This window comes from Drosophila serrata, unplaced genomic scaffold (genome assembly GCF_035046125.1).
Source record: "Drosophila serrata isolate PLE 108 unplaced genomic scaffold, ASM3504612v1 contig_272, whole genome shotgun sequence".
In the NCBI taxonomy this organism is placed as follows: domain Eukaryota; kingdom Metazoa; phylum Arthropoda; class Insecta; order Diptera; family Drosophilidae; genus Drosophila; species Drosophila serrata.
Window position 1 is genome coordinate 6,980,124 of NW_028257170.1, and position 15,817 is coordinate 6,995,940.

At 39.9% G+C, this 15,817-nt stretch overlaps 3 protein-coding genes across 26 annotated transcripts in view; 2 read left to right on the top strand and 1 right to left on the bottom strand.

Moving 5' to 3' along the window:
- The window catches only part of LOC110190440 (uncharacterized), a 34,330-nt gene extending 22,761 nt beyond the window's left edge, over nt 1-11,569 (top strand). For 3 of the 23 annotated variants that reach the window (XM_020960926.2, XM_086833264.1, XM_020960929.2), the window contains 5 exons: nt 6,123-6,546; nt 6,866-7,033; nt 7,696-7,848; nt 8,007-8,044; nt 10,261-11,569. In XM_020960926.2, the coding sequence (XP_020816585.2) occupies nt 6,123-6,546; nt 6,866-7,033; nt 7,696-7,848; nt 8,007-8,044; nt 10,261-10,816 (1,339 nt within the window). In that variant the 3' untranslated portion in view covers nt 10,817-11,569. Of the gene's footprint in view, nt 1-5,696; nt 6,048-6,122; nt 6,547-6,724; nt 7,034-7,695; nt 7,849-8,006; nt 8,045-9,456; nt 9,830-10,260 lie in introns of those variants that run through there. The other 20 variants (XM_020960931.2, XM_086833275.1, XM_086833270.1 and 17 more) reach the window with 14 other exon arrangements.
- A 138-nt stretch (nt 11,570-11,707) lies between these two features.
- On the top strand, nt 11,708-14,204 carry LOC110190702 (uncharacterized). 2 transcript variants are annotated; one of them, XM_020961314.2, is made up of 3 exons: nt 11,708-12,002; nt 12,072-12,478; nt 13,112-14,204. In XM_020961314.2, the coding sequence occupies exons 1-3, from the start codon at nt 11,795-11,797 to the stop codon at nt 14,144-14,146; spliced, it is 1,650 nt and encodes a 549-aa protein (XP_020816973.2). In that variant the 5' UTR covers nt 11,708-11,794; the 3' UTR covers nt 14,147-14,204. The 2 variants fall into 2 exon arrangements, with proteins under 2 accessions (XP_020816973.2, XP_086689405.1); XM_086833279.1 differs by having other exon boundaries at nt 11,873-11,992.
- Nucleotides 14,205-14,428: 224 nt separating this feature from the next.
- ATPsynB (ATP synthase subunit b, mitochondrial) lies at nt 14,429-15,647 on the bottom strand. The gene is made up of 3 exons (XM_020961315.2): nt 15,576-15,647; nt 14,993-15,321; nt 14,429-14,929 (listed from the first exon to the last, which is right to left on the bottom strand). Exons 1-3 carry the CDS (start codon nt 15,601-15,603, stop codon nt 14,555-14,557), a joined length of 732 nt encoding a protein of 243 aa, XP_020816974.1. The 5' UTR covers nt 15,604-15,647; the 3' UTR covers nt 14,429-14,554.
- Nucleotides 15,648-15,817: the final 170 nt, after the last annotated feature.

The following is a 15,817-nucleotide window of genomic DNA, read 5'->3' on the forward strand; positions in this document are numbered from 1 at the left end:
GCTAAGCGAACTTGCGATATTATATACATTTATAACTCTAAATTTTTAACTTTAAATGTTGTTATTAAAGCAACAGTAATTGTTAAAGACAAGCGAGTATTCCTACCGGATGAGCTATAATTATACTTGATTAACCCAAAAATAAATAATTAAAATGATATATTCATAAATCAAAGTCTAAGAATATGTCCCCCCCTTAGTATTTAAGCCTTTAAAGTAATTCGTTTAAGCCATAAAAGTCAGCCTGCGGTTGAGTATTTAAAGCATTCTCAGCATTTACCGGCTTGAGCTAACGTTGTCAGAAGCAGACAGTAGTTACAAACAGGGCCAGAAACCTTAGCCAAGTGGTAGTCCAAAGTGGGTGATGATTTCCGCTCCTGGCTTTTGCGTAATTCGATATGCAACCGGGGTTAAGACAAAAAAAAGGTAGAAGGGAAAAGGGCCCAGGGGGCTGAGCACAATGGTCGGAAAGTGTGTCACATGCAAATGCAAGCAGCGTTTGGAAAATCTTTTGGAATTTGATGCCATAAACGTAACAATTACAGATATCAGGCACACATAAAAAACACACTCCGAGTGTTTGAGTGTGTGTGTGTGGTATAATTTCGGGGCAAAAGGGGAGAGAGAGGTGCCCCCTTTTATGGCTTGTCAGCCACTTCAAGTTCAGTTGCATTTGTGGCGCGTTCAGGTTTTGGTTACGGATACGAGAGTACGCGTTCGGGTACGGGTATGAAGTTTGAGGCATGGGTACGGGCTCCCATCTCCAATCCATTGCCATGCATAATTCAACAGAATGTTTGCCACACAAACTACGGACCGACATACCATCGAGTGCAAATACAGATACAGATAACTGCCTGCTACCTACTATATAACAGGCAACTTCCAACTACCAACCTTCCTATCTACCTGTCTGCCTCGAAAACGCTTCTCAACTCTCTGACTTGCCCCCCCAAAGCCACCAGCCTCATCTCCAGTCGGTAGAGTCATATCCCATCTTAACCATCGCTGATCATCATCCTCCTCGGCGCACACACACTGAACACAAAAGATACTCGATCTTTTGGCATTATAATTTTACATTTAATTCGAAACTATGATATAGGAAAGATACAATATTATAAATTATATAAAAAAAATAGTAAACAAATAAGGAAATATTTGAAATATTAATAAATGGAGGGAGGTTCTTGGGAGTTTCTATTAAAAAACCTTAAAATAAAGCAAGACTTCTGCAACAAATATATAAAGATATTACCAGTGATTTAAAGAAAATATATTTTGGTTATAGCATTACTTCTTTATCAATATCTCCTTTTTTATTATTAAGTCTAGCAATAGTTATTCCTTACAAGTTATTTTTTAAGTGTTTAAACTTTATCTTGTGACACATTTTGACCATTTTTGGTAATGCAATGTTGTTAGCTTTATTAAGGCATTAAACATGCATATACTTAACATAGTTAGATTCATACTTTTTATAGCTAAAATAAATTAAACTCAGAAAATTTGAAAAAACAGTTATAATAACAAGAACTTATTCCCAATAATTACTTAAGGAGTTAAAGGAAGCTAGAAAATTACCATCTTCTATTTAGTTATACATTTTTTCTCTGTGGAAAACTGAAAACTCTTGGCATGCGGGATACACACACCGGATTCTCATCAGAGATGCTACAACCGTGTGAGAATGTTGCTTATTTCTTTATTTTTTATGGTCATTACCATTACTTGCGTGGCTTGCAGCACTTGGGCCTTTCCTTTATCTTCCCGGTGCCCCCTTAATGAAGCTGCCTTTCCATTTCCATTTCCATTTCCACTTCCCCTTCCTATGTGTGTGGATCTTCGAATAGGTACTATGTACATACCACATAGTACTCCTCAACAAACTCCAAAAGGTCTCCGGACTCTGTGACAAATGGCGTTTTGCCGCACAAATTGATAAGTACCGTTTTGGGGAAGTGAGGTTCGAGTGCATGTCGACGCCTCGACATTTCTGATTGAGATTGTCACTGCGATTGCCAGTCATTGTTGGTTGTTGAATGTTGAATGTTACCTGTTACCAGTTACCAGTTTGCCGGCTAACTGTTGCAGCCAAGTTAGCGACAGTTGCCGTTGGCAGTGGCGCGTGGGGAGTGAACAGCAGTCACAAATGAGACACATTTCCAACTAAATGCAGCTACCAAAAACAGGTGCGTAGCCCAAGGGGGAGACTTGACGGCCCCATTTAATGGAAAACCTTATTACAGCACGAGACAATTATGCGCTCAAAAAGGTCATCACGTAAAGTAATGAACACGAAAAGTGTTGACTTGCTTATTATCTAGATCGTATTTCCAAAATTTCGTGGTAAATGGGGCGAGCTATCTCATATGTCTACCTCTCGTGCCTTAGAGAGTTTTAAACTATCATAAAATAACTCATTTTAAATATCAAATTAAGTTAATCTTGTTAGAAAAGTCACTAGATGGGAATAGGAGAAATAATTTAAGATAAAATTGTCATAACAAACCCCAAATCTAAGACTATAATTAAAAGTAATCAACAAACTTATGAATGAATTAAAGATTATATAGTAGATACTACACTATACTCAGGAAATATATTTATAATGGATTTATAGGTGTAGAATCATCAACATCACAAAGTTAATAATAATAATAATAAGGTACCTTATGAAAATTTGCCCATATATGATCCTTAATCTTTCTACATTATGACTTATGATACTAAAAGTTGCTGCATTACCGGTAACTACACAAAGAGTAACTTTATGAAAGATCTTCGTATCAAGCTTTATGTTATTCGAAAACCTTCATAAATAAATATTTATATTTTAAATCAAATATTTCCTGGTTACAAAATATTACCAAATCCCCATAAAATTATGATCCGTTGACAGTAATAACTTCCCCCCATTCTCTAGGCCCCTGCTAATATTGCATTTAATGTTCATATGTATTGTGTGTAAATTCCATTTGCTGCAATTGTTGCAATGACACAGGCATTTTGTCGTCTGACAATTTGTATTTCAGTTTTTCATTAATTTTTTTTCTGCTGGAAGTACGAAATATCCGGCAAAGCCGCCTGCTGAGTTTCGCTGAATAGAGTTGTGCAAAGTACTCGCATTGTTTTGATTTCGGTGGATCGGTGGATCTCTTTTTGGGGTCTGATTTTTGCATTCATATTCATGGAACAAACCACACATAAAGTTGGCGTGCGAAAAACTCACCAACATGCGGAATTTAGCCGCTTTTTATGCAGTTGTGTGTGGGATTTTTAAATTTGGGAAAGTGTATTTTTTGTGTTTTATTGTTTGGACATAGTGTAAGACTTAATTGCTTTTTGCTTTGGAAACCGAGTCGAGTTGACTTCGCTTGAACTTTTGGTTTGTAACAGAAATTAAGCTACTACAAAATTAATTTTTTGAACACGTTTTTGTGTATAATTAATTTGATACCTGGTTTATTAATTAATTGATATGAGTTTTTAATTATTATTACATTTTCGTATGATAAAATCAATTTGTTTATCAGCATTTAGATTTATTTACGAAATTAAGTTAATGAATATTAATATATATTAGATTTTTCACTTGAAATACAGCTTAAATTCATAGTTAAACTCAGATAACTCTTTATAAATCTGTATTATTCTATCAAATCTAGAAAGACTTCGAATAAATCGAATTAAAAAAACAAAGGAAAACTTTAAGACGGATTTTTTAAAACAATTTGTATCGATATTTTTGTATGGCTATTCAGCAAATCAAAGTTTAAAATCTCATATCTAATCCAAAACAACATTAATTTGAATTTAGAAAGCTTTCCTGTGTTAGATTTTATTAGGCTAATAAATCTGCATACTTTATTTTACATTTTAAAATATTACAAAATTTTTAGGCAATTTTAACGATGTAACCTCTTATAAAATTTTGAAAAAATTTATTTTTTTACCAGACATGGCTAGATCGACTGGGCTGTTGATGCTGATCAAGAATATATACAGAGTTACAAGCTTCTGACTATAACTATAATAATATAATTATTATAATAACAAAAAAATGAATTTAGGCCACAATTGGTAATATAAATTCGATTTAAGCCATCCGAAATTATTCACAGCACTCGGAAAACAAATAAAATTAAAGATCTCCACTGATATTTACCCCCCAAAAAGGCAATTAAAACCATCTCAGCAGGAAATTTAATTATAATTAAAATGAAAAAGTGCTGAGAACCTTCACAGATACCGACAGAGGCAGAGAGAAATTCAGCTAACTGTGAAAATAGAAGGGAACCCCGTGGAAACAATAAAAGATTCAACATATATTTTGTTGTACTTTCATCGCCGCTCCAGATGAGCTAAAAATTATTCACGCTCCGCATTCTTCACAGTCCATTTCGTGCGATTCGCGATCATAATCAGAGTTCGCAGATTCAAATACTACTCAGTATATTCAAATCGAGACTGTGCCAGTTCCCGGGGGCAATTACTTACTCTTGCTTTCTTGGCCATCTGAACTTGGCCAATTGGGTTTTCGGCAATGAGGAAAGTCTGTTCCGTGAGATGTTTCGGGTCTGTCGTAATGGTTCCACTAACCGAAATATCGTTATAATTGCAGACATTAGGCCCAGATCCATTAGCCATTAACCTTTGGTATTTTGGTTTCGGTTTCGGTTACAACCGTGAATAATCGAATGCGCTAACAACAATCCGACTATTTGGCTTCTCTCTCCTTTTGTTGTCTGCTTTTAATACGTTTTTCAACAGTTTGTTTAAATTATGCCGTAAAATTTTTGTTGAACATTGTGCGCATGTGTAAGCGCCATCCCCTGCATCCCGTCCCATCGCTGTTTTCCCCCTTTTTCGCCCATTTTGGGTGACTGCAACACGCAACGCGCAACAGTTGACTTTCACCAGCTGAGAGGCACTTGGATTTATGCCCAGCATTCATGTCGTGCAGGTTGGAGTCGCCACCTGTCCCGTCGCATCTCGTTTCGTGTCTCCAATCCTTTCCTCTCCTCTCTCACCTGAATAACCATCCCCCATCTCTCACCTGTGCTATCTTAATTGCTCATTGACAACTGCCGGCTGGAGGAGCTCCGTCTCTTACCTTGGCTCGGCCCTAATCAATGGCATTTCGCTTTCATTGCGACCGCGTTAATTGAAGCTCGCTAAATAATTGCAAAACTCACCCCTATAAATGGTCTGCACTTGGCAAAATTTAAAGGAAATATATTTAAAAGAATTTTGTTAAGAAAATTTTTAAAAGATCAAGTTGTAAACAAGTTCTATAAAGAAATGTTTCCCTTTGAAATACAATTTATCTGTTTCCACAGATTGATAACAACTCAAAGTTAAAGTGAGGATATCAAAAGTGAATATTAAGGTCAATATTACAGTCATTTATGCCAAAATGTACTTAAAATCAATAACCAACTTTGTTTTTCTATATTCCATATATGATCTCTTAAATAAGGTCATATTTTAATGAGAAGAATTCATTTTTAAACAAGAGCTTTAAAACAACACAAAGTTCTGAATACACAGGAAGTTAGGTAAAAATATATTATATATTAGAAAGGAGTGTAAGGATTTTTCTTCTAAAACTATTCCTGTTAAGTGAAATATTCCTTGAATGATTCATCTTAAATTTTGCCAAGTGTAATGGGGTCGCACTCTGCCTAGTTTAGTCTACAAAACTCTCCACGACACTCAGCTGTTTGGTGGTCTGCGCATGTCCCGATTGTGTCATTGTGTCATTCTCGGCAAGGCAACAACATGGAGCACTAGCTATTGCTGCGGCGACCCAAGAAATTCGATTTGTCAGAAGATTGGATGATGTCGGAGGCGAGTTCCGTCAGCAAATCCCCGCCCAGCGGAGTGCGAAGGGTGCGAACGGATCTAAAGACCTCGGAGAATCGATTCCTGGGAGCTGGCTTTGGTGGACACCAGCGGACCAGCTCACCGATGACCATCAAGCAGCGGCATCTTCACTACTACCTGGCCAGCAGTGCTCCACAGGCCAGGGAAACATATCACAGGCACAACCTAAGCTTAAGGATCTTATTTATTTATATAATTAACTAATTAAAGTAATCTTTTGTAACCCTTTTCAGCGCCCAACTGCCCGCCCGTGCCACCAGATTGCTGAACCGGTCACGCCTCCAGGACCAACAGCTCACCGGCAACGATTCGGACAACAGTTTGAGATCCACACACAGCGGCGGGGCTTCGGCATCCGCTGCTGTCCGCAAGAGGAGCACGGCCAACTCACGAGCCTCCACTGCCTCGTCCACGGCCAGTCTGCCCCGGCAGCGTCACCTGCAACAGCAGCACCTGGGACAGTCGGGAGCCGGCGGAGGAGGAGGAGGAGGAGCAGGCGGTTCAGGTTCGGGAGCTTCCAGCCAAAGGTGCAGTGGCGAGCTGCATAGCTCGTCGGACGACCTGATGTTGTATGACAAGTCCTTCCGCAATGCCATGCTCCAGGATGTGCTGCAGTTCAAGAAGCAGTTGCTGCGATTGCGTCGCATACTCCAGGAGGTGAGTTTAGTCATTAAAAATAAGAGATTACTTTTAGTTTTGATTATTTGTTTTAATAGTGTAATTATTATTTAGTATTTTCATTATTTTTACCTCTCAAAATGCACTTTTCTTTGCTTGCATTTCCATGGCACACCCATCTTACACACACTCTCTTCACCACCTGCACAACTCTTAGGAGCCAGATTTTGATTTGAAACGGGTACGTCGCCTTTGGTTTTTTCATTTATTTTCACCTGCCCAAAGGCATCATTGTTTTTTTGTGCCACTTTGATGGATGGAAAGTAACCCATTGGCTTTTACTATATTTTCTTCTTAGACGGAAACGCTCAATCCTTTCGAGAACGACAACGTTCAGCTGTTCGCCGCCTGCGGTTTGGATAGCAAGCAGCTGAATGACATCGATCTGGCCAGCCTGACCTCGTCCACGACGGAGGATCCGCTCCAGGAGCTAACGGATCTACGTAGACAGGTGGTTTACCTTCAGGTATTTGCACGTTTTTTGCATTTCGTTTGCTCGTTAAGCCGGGATTAATTGGGTCACAAATCGATCTAATCGATATATTCAAAGCAGGAAAAGATTTTCTTATTGCATTTTAATTCTCGCTGTTGTTCCCTAATTGTTTGTTATTTATGGATTCTATAAACATGTCCATTTAGCATGACAAATACCCAATCGAGGCGAAAACTATATTCTATATCTATGCTTATTGTAAAATTCTACCAATGGAAACAACAACATGTACACTGTTTATACATATAATCAGTCTTAATTTTGTTTTAAAGTGTTGATTTTGCACTTTTCTACACAAATCCAAACTCTCTACACTATATATAGCCCAAAAAAACAAATATATATAACTGTTGCTTTGATTTTGAGCCAAAATTAAGTACATATAAAAATCAGACTTAATCAAAGCATGACTGTTTAAAAAATAAATATGCAAAACTAAGCCAAGATAGCCTAGCCTAGATACTCGTTAACTGTATAGATACATAGATACATACATAGAGATATGATTTTCACACTCTCTGGCTTAGATTTAACCACTAGAGTGACCTTTCATGCCTCGCTCCACAAGAGTGAACTGACATTTACTGATCTCTGCTCTCCAATCCCAATCCCCAATCCCGCTACTCCTCCGACAGGGTCAAGTGGACGATCGTGATCGCACCATCCGCCTGCAGCGCGATCTCATCGAGCAATTGGAGGCGGAGAAGCGGCAAAAGGCGCTGGCCAATGGCACCGCCAGCGAGCCACCCGGCAAGGAGCTCATCAGCATGGCCACCCAGACGGAGCGGGTAAGTGCCAACTGCATATACATACATATATCCCACCGATCCAATCCCGATAATTCCCCGTTAATGATATGTGTTTGCACAACATTGACTAACCGAAAAGAAAAGAAAAACAAAAGCTATCGACTATTTCAATTCCGATTTCGATTCCACTTTCACAGACACGACCACTTGCCATTGGTGCGGAGGGTTTGTCCAGGTAGGCAGACTTTCATGTTGTTTCTATTTCGATTTCGATTTCGGCCATCTACCTCATATACGGTTTAATGCATTATTTTTTGTGATTTTTTGTTTTATTCACTGCATTTTGTTGCTTTGGTTTTGAATTTGTGTAATAATACTTGTAATTTTTGGGGGCTTTTCATCAACCGCAGTTGCGCGGCCGCAAACTAACAAAACTAATACAAAACGATGCCGCCGCCTGTTGCTGCTAGTTTATGCTTGTTACACAGAGAAAAAGTATGTTATATGGGTTATTCATTTGTTTGAAACTAAGCTGTGAAATTGGGGAGTTTTAACCAATATTCTAAGTACACAAATTGGAGGGATTCAAAATGGAACTCAGCTATAGTTGGAGGATATAGAACGGAGCCTCATAAAAGTCGCATATGAAAATAAACCATAATACATTTTAAACATGGTTCATCACAATAATGTTGTATTAAATCAATTAATTAGTTATTTATTTAAAGCTCTATTGTTTCAATTTAATGTAAACCAGCTAAAGTGGATAGTATATTAAAGCTCTCTGTGGCATAGATATAGAATAATTTATATTCTGCTTTAAGGATAATTCAAGGTCATAGTTATTTATTTATTCATACAAGTTTATTCTATAATACTATACTATACCAATAATTTGGCTCATCAACCTTAAATTATTTATGAAATACAAGAAAACTTAAATTATATCAAAAGAAAATGTCTGATTATGATAATAACAATTAAAAGGACCAGTTATAATTAATATTTCAATGATAGAAAATTAGATACATTAAATTTATTTCTGATTTATAAAATAAAACGTCCTCGATATATATTTATATACAACTAATCAATTTTTTAATAAAAATGCACTGAATTTTGACTAAAAAAATTTAAGAAATAGGAAAGTATAACGTATATTTAATATTAACAGTTTTTCTAAAAATATAAATCCATAGGAAAACCCTATTTCTCTTGGTGCAATCTCTGTTGCAAGTGACTGTTGCCTGCCAGCGGCTGCTGATATTTGCCGCTGGAATCGGTTTCAGCTGGCTTCACGCTCCGCTGGCATGCAAATCAGTTGGCCACTTTTTGCCGGCTCTTGACGCTAATGGCGGCCAATTGCAATTGGAGCAGTCTAATTAGGGCCGATTCTGCAGTAGCTGCAGAGTTGGGAGCTGCTAGCTGTTAGCTGAAATCTGCAGCAAATCTTGCAGCAACAGGAGGCGGAAACCAACCGAACCAACTAACAATAGATACTTGTTTCCCCGATCTTTCTCCCTTGATTAACCCATCTGGATTTCTCTCTTTTCCCACACACACACACACTCTCTGCCATAATGCTTCCATGGAAAATATTTACACTCTGCTTTCTTATCCTTAACCACATCTCTCTGGCATATTTAGACTACAATTTGGGGAGCAACAGGTACTATTTTGTGATTTCATCCTAGCCATCATTGTGCTCTGTGCCATCAATCTTATATGTATACTACACCTAAGCTATAACTGTATGGATAACTGCAACTCGTGCACCTGAGAAACTAACTAATCAAGTTCCACTAAAGCATTTACTAACTATATATATAACCCAGACCCAAATTGAAACCAACCAAAGCTTTAATATCCATAAGATAACCATAACTCTAACTATGTTTTAAGTACGTTATTAATTTGTCACTGAAAATTTAACACTGTTTGTGAAACGTTTTAATTGCATGCGGCAATTAAATAGAGTCCCAAGGTAACGCAAACTAAAAACTAACCCAGAAAATGGCAAGAAGATGGGATTGGGGGTCGAATGCAGTACATAACCCCGATGATTCAGTTGAGTTTATGAATCATAAGACATTTTTGTCATTACTTAGGATGCTGAACTTCATAAAGAATAATCAAAATTTATATTAAAGCTGATGCTTCTATAACTAAGTTAAGATGCAAGTATTAAAGGCATTAATAAAATATTATTTCCTGTTCTTTTTTTAATAGGAAATATAAATTTTATTATAAGAAACTTTTACTAAACAAACTTTAATTAAACAAAGCTTATATCAACTTTAAATCCAAGACAACTGCGACTATTTTCCCATCTTCTCTGCCTTATGTAGATATTTTAAATGGCATGTGGGGAAGGCTAATGGTTTTCATAAAATAAAATTAAACACAAATTCTTTGTCAAAACCCCACTAACTCCAATTTCTCTGTTCGCAGAAGTAAGCCCGAATATACCAGTTATACCACGCACTTTCCGACGCTCCACTTGCACGACTCCACGCTGGCAGCCACCACCATAATCCGGCACCACCAGAGCAACCAGAGCAGTAGCAGTAGCCACCAGGGGGAGCGGGAACGCGACAAGTCCCAATCCAATTGCCCAGCCCTAAGCCAGACCCGCCGGCATACCATAATCTCCACCACGCTGACCAACTACAACCAGCAGCTGGCGGCAGCATCTTTCCCAGACACGCCACCCAGGCGCTCCTCCATTGGCTGGGAGGCCACTACGACCACGAACACACCGTCAGCCTCCTACAAGCCTGTGAGGATAACGCTGATTGGGGATCCGTTGCCGCTAAAGCATAATATTAAGTCCTCCACCGGATCGCTCTCCTCGCTGTCCTGCTCCTCCACATCATCGCTGTCGCCGCAGGCCCAGAACGGGGTCAAGATGAGGTACCCCAATGGGTGCCAGAGCAAGCCAAGTGCGCATTATCAGCCGTTGTACAACAGCAACAAGATGACAAGCCCAACCGTAACTATAGTCTGATTTGGATATATACCAGTCTCTCCTCCAGTTTTTAAACATCATCCAAGCAAGCAAGTCTTCTTCTGGGAAAGCTCTGAACAACAACAAACAAAAACAAGAATCCATATAATTAATTGTGAAATAGACCTAGTACAAGTTCTTAACTAGCCTAAGCTAAAAACGGAAGTATATTTGCATCTTAGCCGAGAGCTCTTAGTAAAATATTTGCATGTAAGAATTGTACTTAAAATATATCTCCATAAATTTATATCCGTATTGCTTCAATATACATCTAAACTACAATTAGCTCTTCTTTTGGCCAAGTTTGTTGGCCTCCCATAATATTTTGCTAGCCAGATATATAATATCGCCCATCTGAGCCTCCAACTTAATGGAAAACCAAGCACAAATCTTATAAATGTGCGATTAGTGGAATATTAAATATATAATATATGCGTATGTGTAATCTTAAATAGAATTAATCGACTTAATCTTTTGATTGTTAAATTGTTTCACCTAAGTTTTAGTCTAAGTTTAGAGAGTTTTTCCTTGTTTAATTTTCCTGTAATTTGTACTATATATATGAGCTATGATGTATTTCTAAACCAATAGCAGCGAAGAGGAAACAATAATGAACGCAAGATATTTTATATTTTTTTTCTCCAAGAGCACAATAATCGTCAAGTAATTAACCGATATTATATAACTTATACTGTATGTAAACCACTATTAAAGAGTTATAGAAAGTACCTATCGATAGAGAAAGATAAACAAGAGGCTGTGTGTTTGATTTGGAGGCAATGGATGCAGGCAGCTCAGCTGTTAAGTGGCCAACCCCTGGTGAAGATCCCCCTTATGACGCTTCGAAAACCGGCTTGGTCATCTACCTATCACCCCAACCATGTCACCTGTTTACAAACTGGATTTGCATTTCCATTCGCATTCGCATTCTGCGCTCGTTGGCGGTTACCGCAGTCGAGGCCTAACTCTGGAGCAGGAATGTTGCCAACTGCCGGGTTCTGGCTTCTGCCGCTCATTCTCTGTGGGATTCCCTTCCTGGATGCCGCCGATCTCTGCCAGCCGGTGGGATGGCGCAGCTTTCAGTGCAACGAGCTCTCTTCGCTGCAGGATCTAGTGGGTTTGGGGGCTGAGAACTGGCACCAACTCAGCATTCGGAATGAGCAAACAGAACTGGAGGTGGGTTCAGGTAAGATCTACCAATCTAAACGGAAAAGTTTATTCAAAAATGTATTAAAATGAATCAACAAACTTTCAGGCGACACAGCTAATCACCTGGGCAACCTGGTGGAACTGGACTTGAGTGCTGCTATTCCCATCAATATTCATAGCGGTGGCTTCTCCATTTTGCCCAATTTGCGGTATCTAAACCTCAGCAGTTGCGGTCTCACCAACATTCAGGGAAACCACTTTGCTGCTGAGTCATCCCTCCAGCGGCTGGATTTTAGTTACAATCAAATGGAGATTCTCGATCGGGACTTTTTTGGTAATCTGCGGAAGTTAATTTATGCAAATTTCTCGCACAATTCTCTGACAAAATGCGATCTGCCTCACATGCCACTGCTCAATCGCCTGGAACTGGGCCACAACCGATTGATCAATGCCACCTTCGGTGTGTGTCCGCAGCTGCAGGAACTGATCCTGAATGATAACCAGCTGGAGCAGGTGAGTCAACAGGGAATTGGGATAAAATGTAGCCATTAAGAAAGTATTTTTTAAATAGTAAGTATAGGGTTTTCTATATTTTAAATATATTTTAACATCTTAAAGTAAATTATTGTTGTCTTGGGTAGATATCCTTTTACTACACACCTGTAATAAGGCTGAGATTCAGTGTTTTGCAGGACTTCAATTCCTCAGCTCCAAACATAACCATTCAGGCATTAATTATTACCAGTTTCCGGGAAAACTACCGTCATCACTACCATTTTTCAACATTTTTTATAATATCAAACAATATAGCTTTAGCTTTGATCTTGCCAGTTGACCGGAACCAACTCTGACGCTTAATGTTTGCCTTTAGCTGGATATACATTTCGGATATTTAATTGACCGTGATGATCTTTGCGGCAGCTAAAATAATAGTTAAATATTGTTTATTTGTTTAAGGAGCAACACTTTTCAATTAAAATACTTTTTATGGCAATGGCAAAACTGATTCTAAATTTAAAGCTGATCGAAATATTTGCCAGCTTAGTTTTATTACCCAACAGTAAACATTTTTCTCCTAATTAACCATATAGTTACTTATTAATCCTAGTCAATATATTATTTTAAACTTTTCTATATATTTCCCAGTTGGACGTCAATGCTTTTCGCGGTCTCCATGGTCTGCTGCAGCTGGAGCTTAGTGGCAACAAGTTGACCTCCATCGGTCAGGAAACCTTTCAGCCACTGAATCAGCTGCGTATACTTAATCTCTCAAGGAACTCAATCGGTGCACTGCGTCCCAATGTGTTTGGTGCTGTTCAGAACTTTGTCCTCCATTTGCAGGAGCTTGATCTGTCCAGTAATCGCATGCGCCTGCTGTTCGACAACCAGTTCCGGGTTCTGGCCAGGCTACAAGTGCTGGATGTGTCCAGGAACAGCATAGCCAGCCTAAGTCCGGGTCACTTTGTGGGTCTCGGATCGCTTCGTAAGCTGTATTTGCAAAACAACGACATTCTGGAGATCAAGCCAGACACATTTTCGGCTTTGGTTAATCTGGATACGCTGGATTTATCATTCAATAGCCTGGAGTTCCTCGAGGAGCAGATCTTTGGAAGCAACACCTTGTCGCGCATGCGCAAGCTTAACCTCAATGCTAATCACCTGAAGAGGCTGCATCCGCTGGCTTTCTCATCGCTGCCATTCCTGGAATACCTCTCGCTGGGACACAACGAACTGAAGTCCTTGGATGTGCGCATGTTTGCTCCGATGCGTCATCTTCAGAAACTCCACCTGGGACACAATCTGCTGGAAGAGATCGGTCTCGATGTGCTCGAAAGCCTGAGCAGCGTGACCGAGGTCCTGGTGGATAACAACCGCCTGACCTTTCTGGCCAAGGTGAACGTGAGCTTCCCGAACCTGAAGCGCGTGGCAATCGAAGGCAATCCATGGCAGTGCCCGTGCTTCGTGAAGCTCCAACTTTGGCTGGCCACCCGGAATGTTGTCTATTTGCGTGAGAATACGGGCTACTATAAGGGAGAGCGACCCCTCTGCATCGTGACCACAGTGGATTACTGCATCCAGAATCTGCAGACAGTGCGGAGACTTAATATTCTAGGGGATTTCCAGGGCGAGCAGGTGCAGGCAGATGTCTTCGAGGAAGACGCTAGTGCAGCCCAAGACTGATACTTAAAGGTGTTGCCATTATAATTTATCAATAAATTGTTTTAAAAGTTTCATTAAATCATTATGTAGGTACGGGTATTTCTTCAAAGCGATATATTTGGACTTCTGAGTCCCTGCTTCGCCAGACAGCCTAAAAGATACCCAAATATCTTATTATATTCTTCAATAGCCGTAGGTTATGCTTTAACCCAAAAGATACTTGATAAAACTTCAACAAATTGTCTCAATTTAAAATGGAAACATTTTTAAACAGAACACAAACAATTTAACATAAAATAAAAGTTTTCTGACACAGATACTTTGAAGATATATTGGATCGATTTATCATCTTGCGGGCGTTATAATCATGTTTCCTGCGTCTCGAATGGGCTTTAATTTACAATATTATCAACTAAAACTCGAGTCGGTTTAAGCGGACTTGACGCGCAGGGCGAGAGCACTCAGATCGGCAATGCACTTGTTGAGGGTCTCCTTCTCCTGCTGGGGCGAGATGCTGGACAGCACATTCGAGGTGATCCAGTTGACCATGTGCTTCTGGTTGAGGCGACGCTCGACGTGACGGCACTCCACCTGGTAGTCCAGACGACGCTTCACCTCCGAGTACACATTCATGGCACGCTCACGGAAAGCGGCCTCCAACTGCAAGGCAATGTTCTCCTTCTTGGCCTCCATCAGCAGCAGAGCACCATCGGCGCGCCATTGCTCCTTCTTCTCAGCCTCGATGGCATCGGAGAGGACCTTCAGCTCAGCCTCACGGCCCTCCTTCCACTCGGACTCGATTTTCTATGGAATTTTAAATTAGTTTCTTATTATTTGGAAACTTTTTAATTATGGCTCAAGACTTACATCGATCTCGCCATCAGCCCACTTGGAGATGAGAGGTCCGAGCTTCTTCACAGCAATGACGGCCATGATGCCAAGGGACAGACCGCTGTAGTACTCGTGCTCCATGACATAGATCTCCTTGGAGCAGAGGTAGGTGATCAGACCAACACCGAAGGTGTAGGGTCCGGTGACACCAGTCTTGTTGTAGAAGAACTGGAACCACTCCTCGGGCAGGAAGCCCAAGCGCACCTTGCCGGGATGCTCGGGGCGCTGACGGCGCTCAGCTGCAGCTGGCTGAGCGGCAGCAGCGGCGGCCGACCGGGTGGCGGCCACGGTCAAAGGGCGCTGGGCTGCAAATAAAAATCTAGATTAGTATATTGCATTTAGAGTAACGTCCATTTCTGGTCCTTCCTCGCGAATTAGCAAAAATTATTATGCTTTTTTGACACCGTCGGTGATTACATAAACCACGATGTCCGGACGACAACTTTGCAATGCCGTAACATTTTTCACGGTCACTTTGAGGCGGAATATCGCTGGCTTGTGGCTTTATCTAAGCTCGTCGAGTGTTTTTAACAGGTACTCCATGGTTTTTGCCATTTACCTGTTAGAAGAGCGGCTCTCGAGAACATTTTTTCCAGGCAGTTGCGACGAATTTATGCTACTAAAAATTGCCCCAAAAATCGCACAGTTCACAATAGTAATCAGCGAATGACAGACTGGCCGAGGGTTGCCAGATCGATCGAAAGTTGTTGTTTTACAATACTAGGTGGTGGGCGGTGCTTTAATACATATTTAAGTTTTACTTCAATTTTTATGTGCTGACTAAAATTAATTTTAAATTTA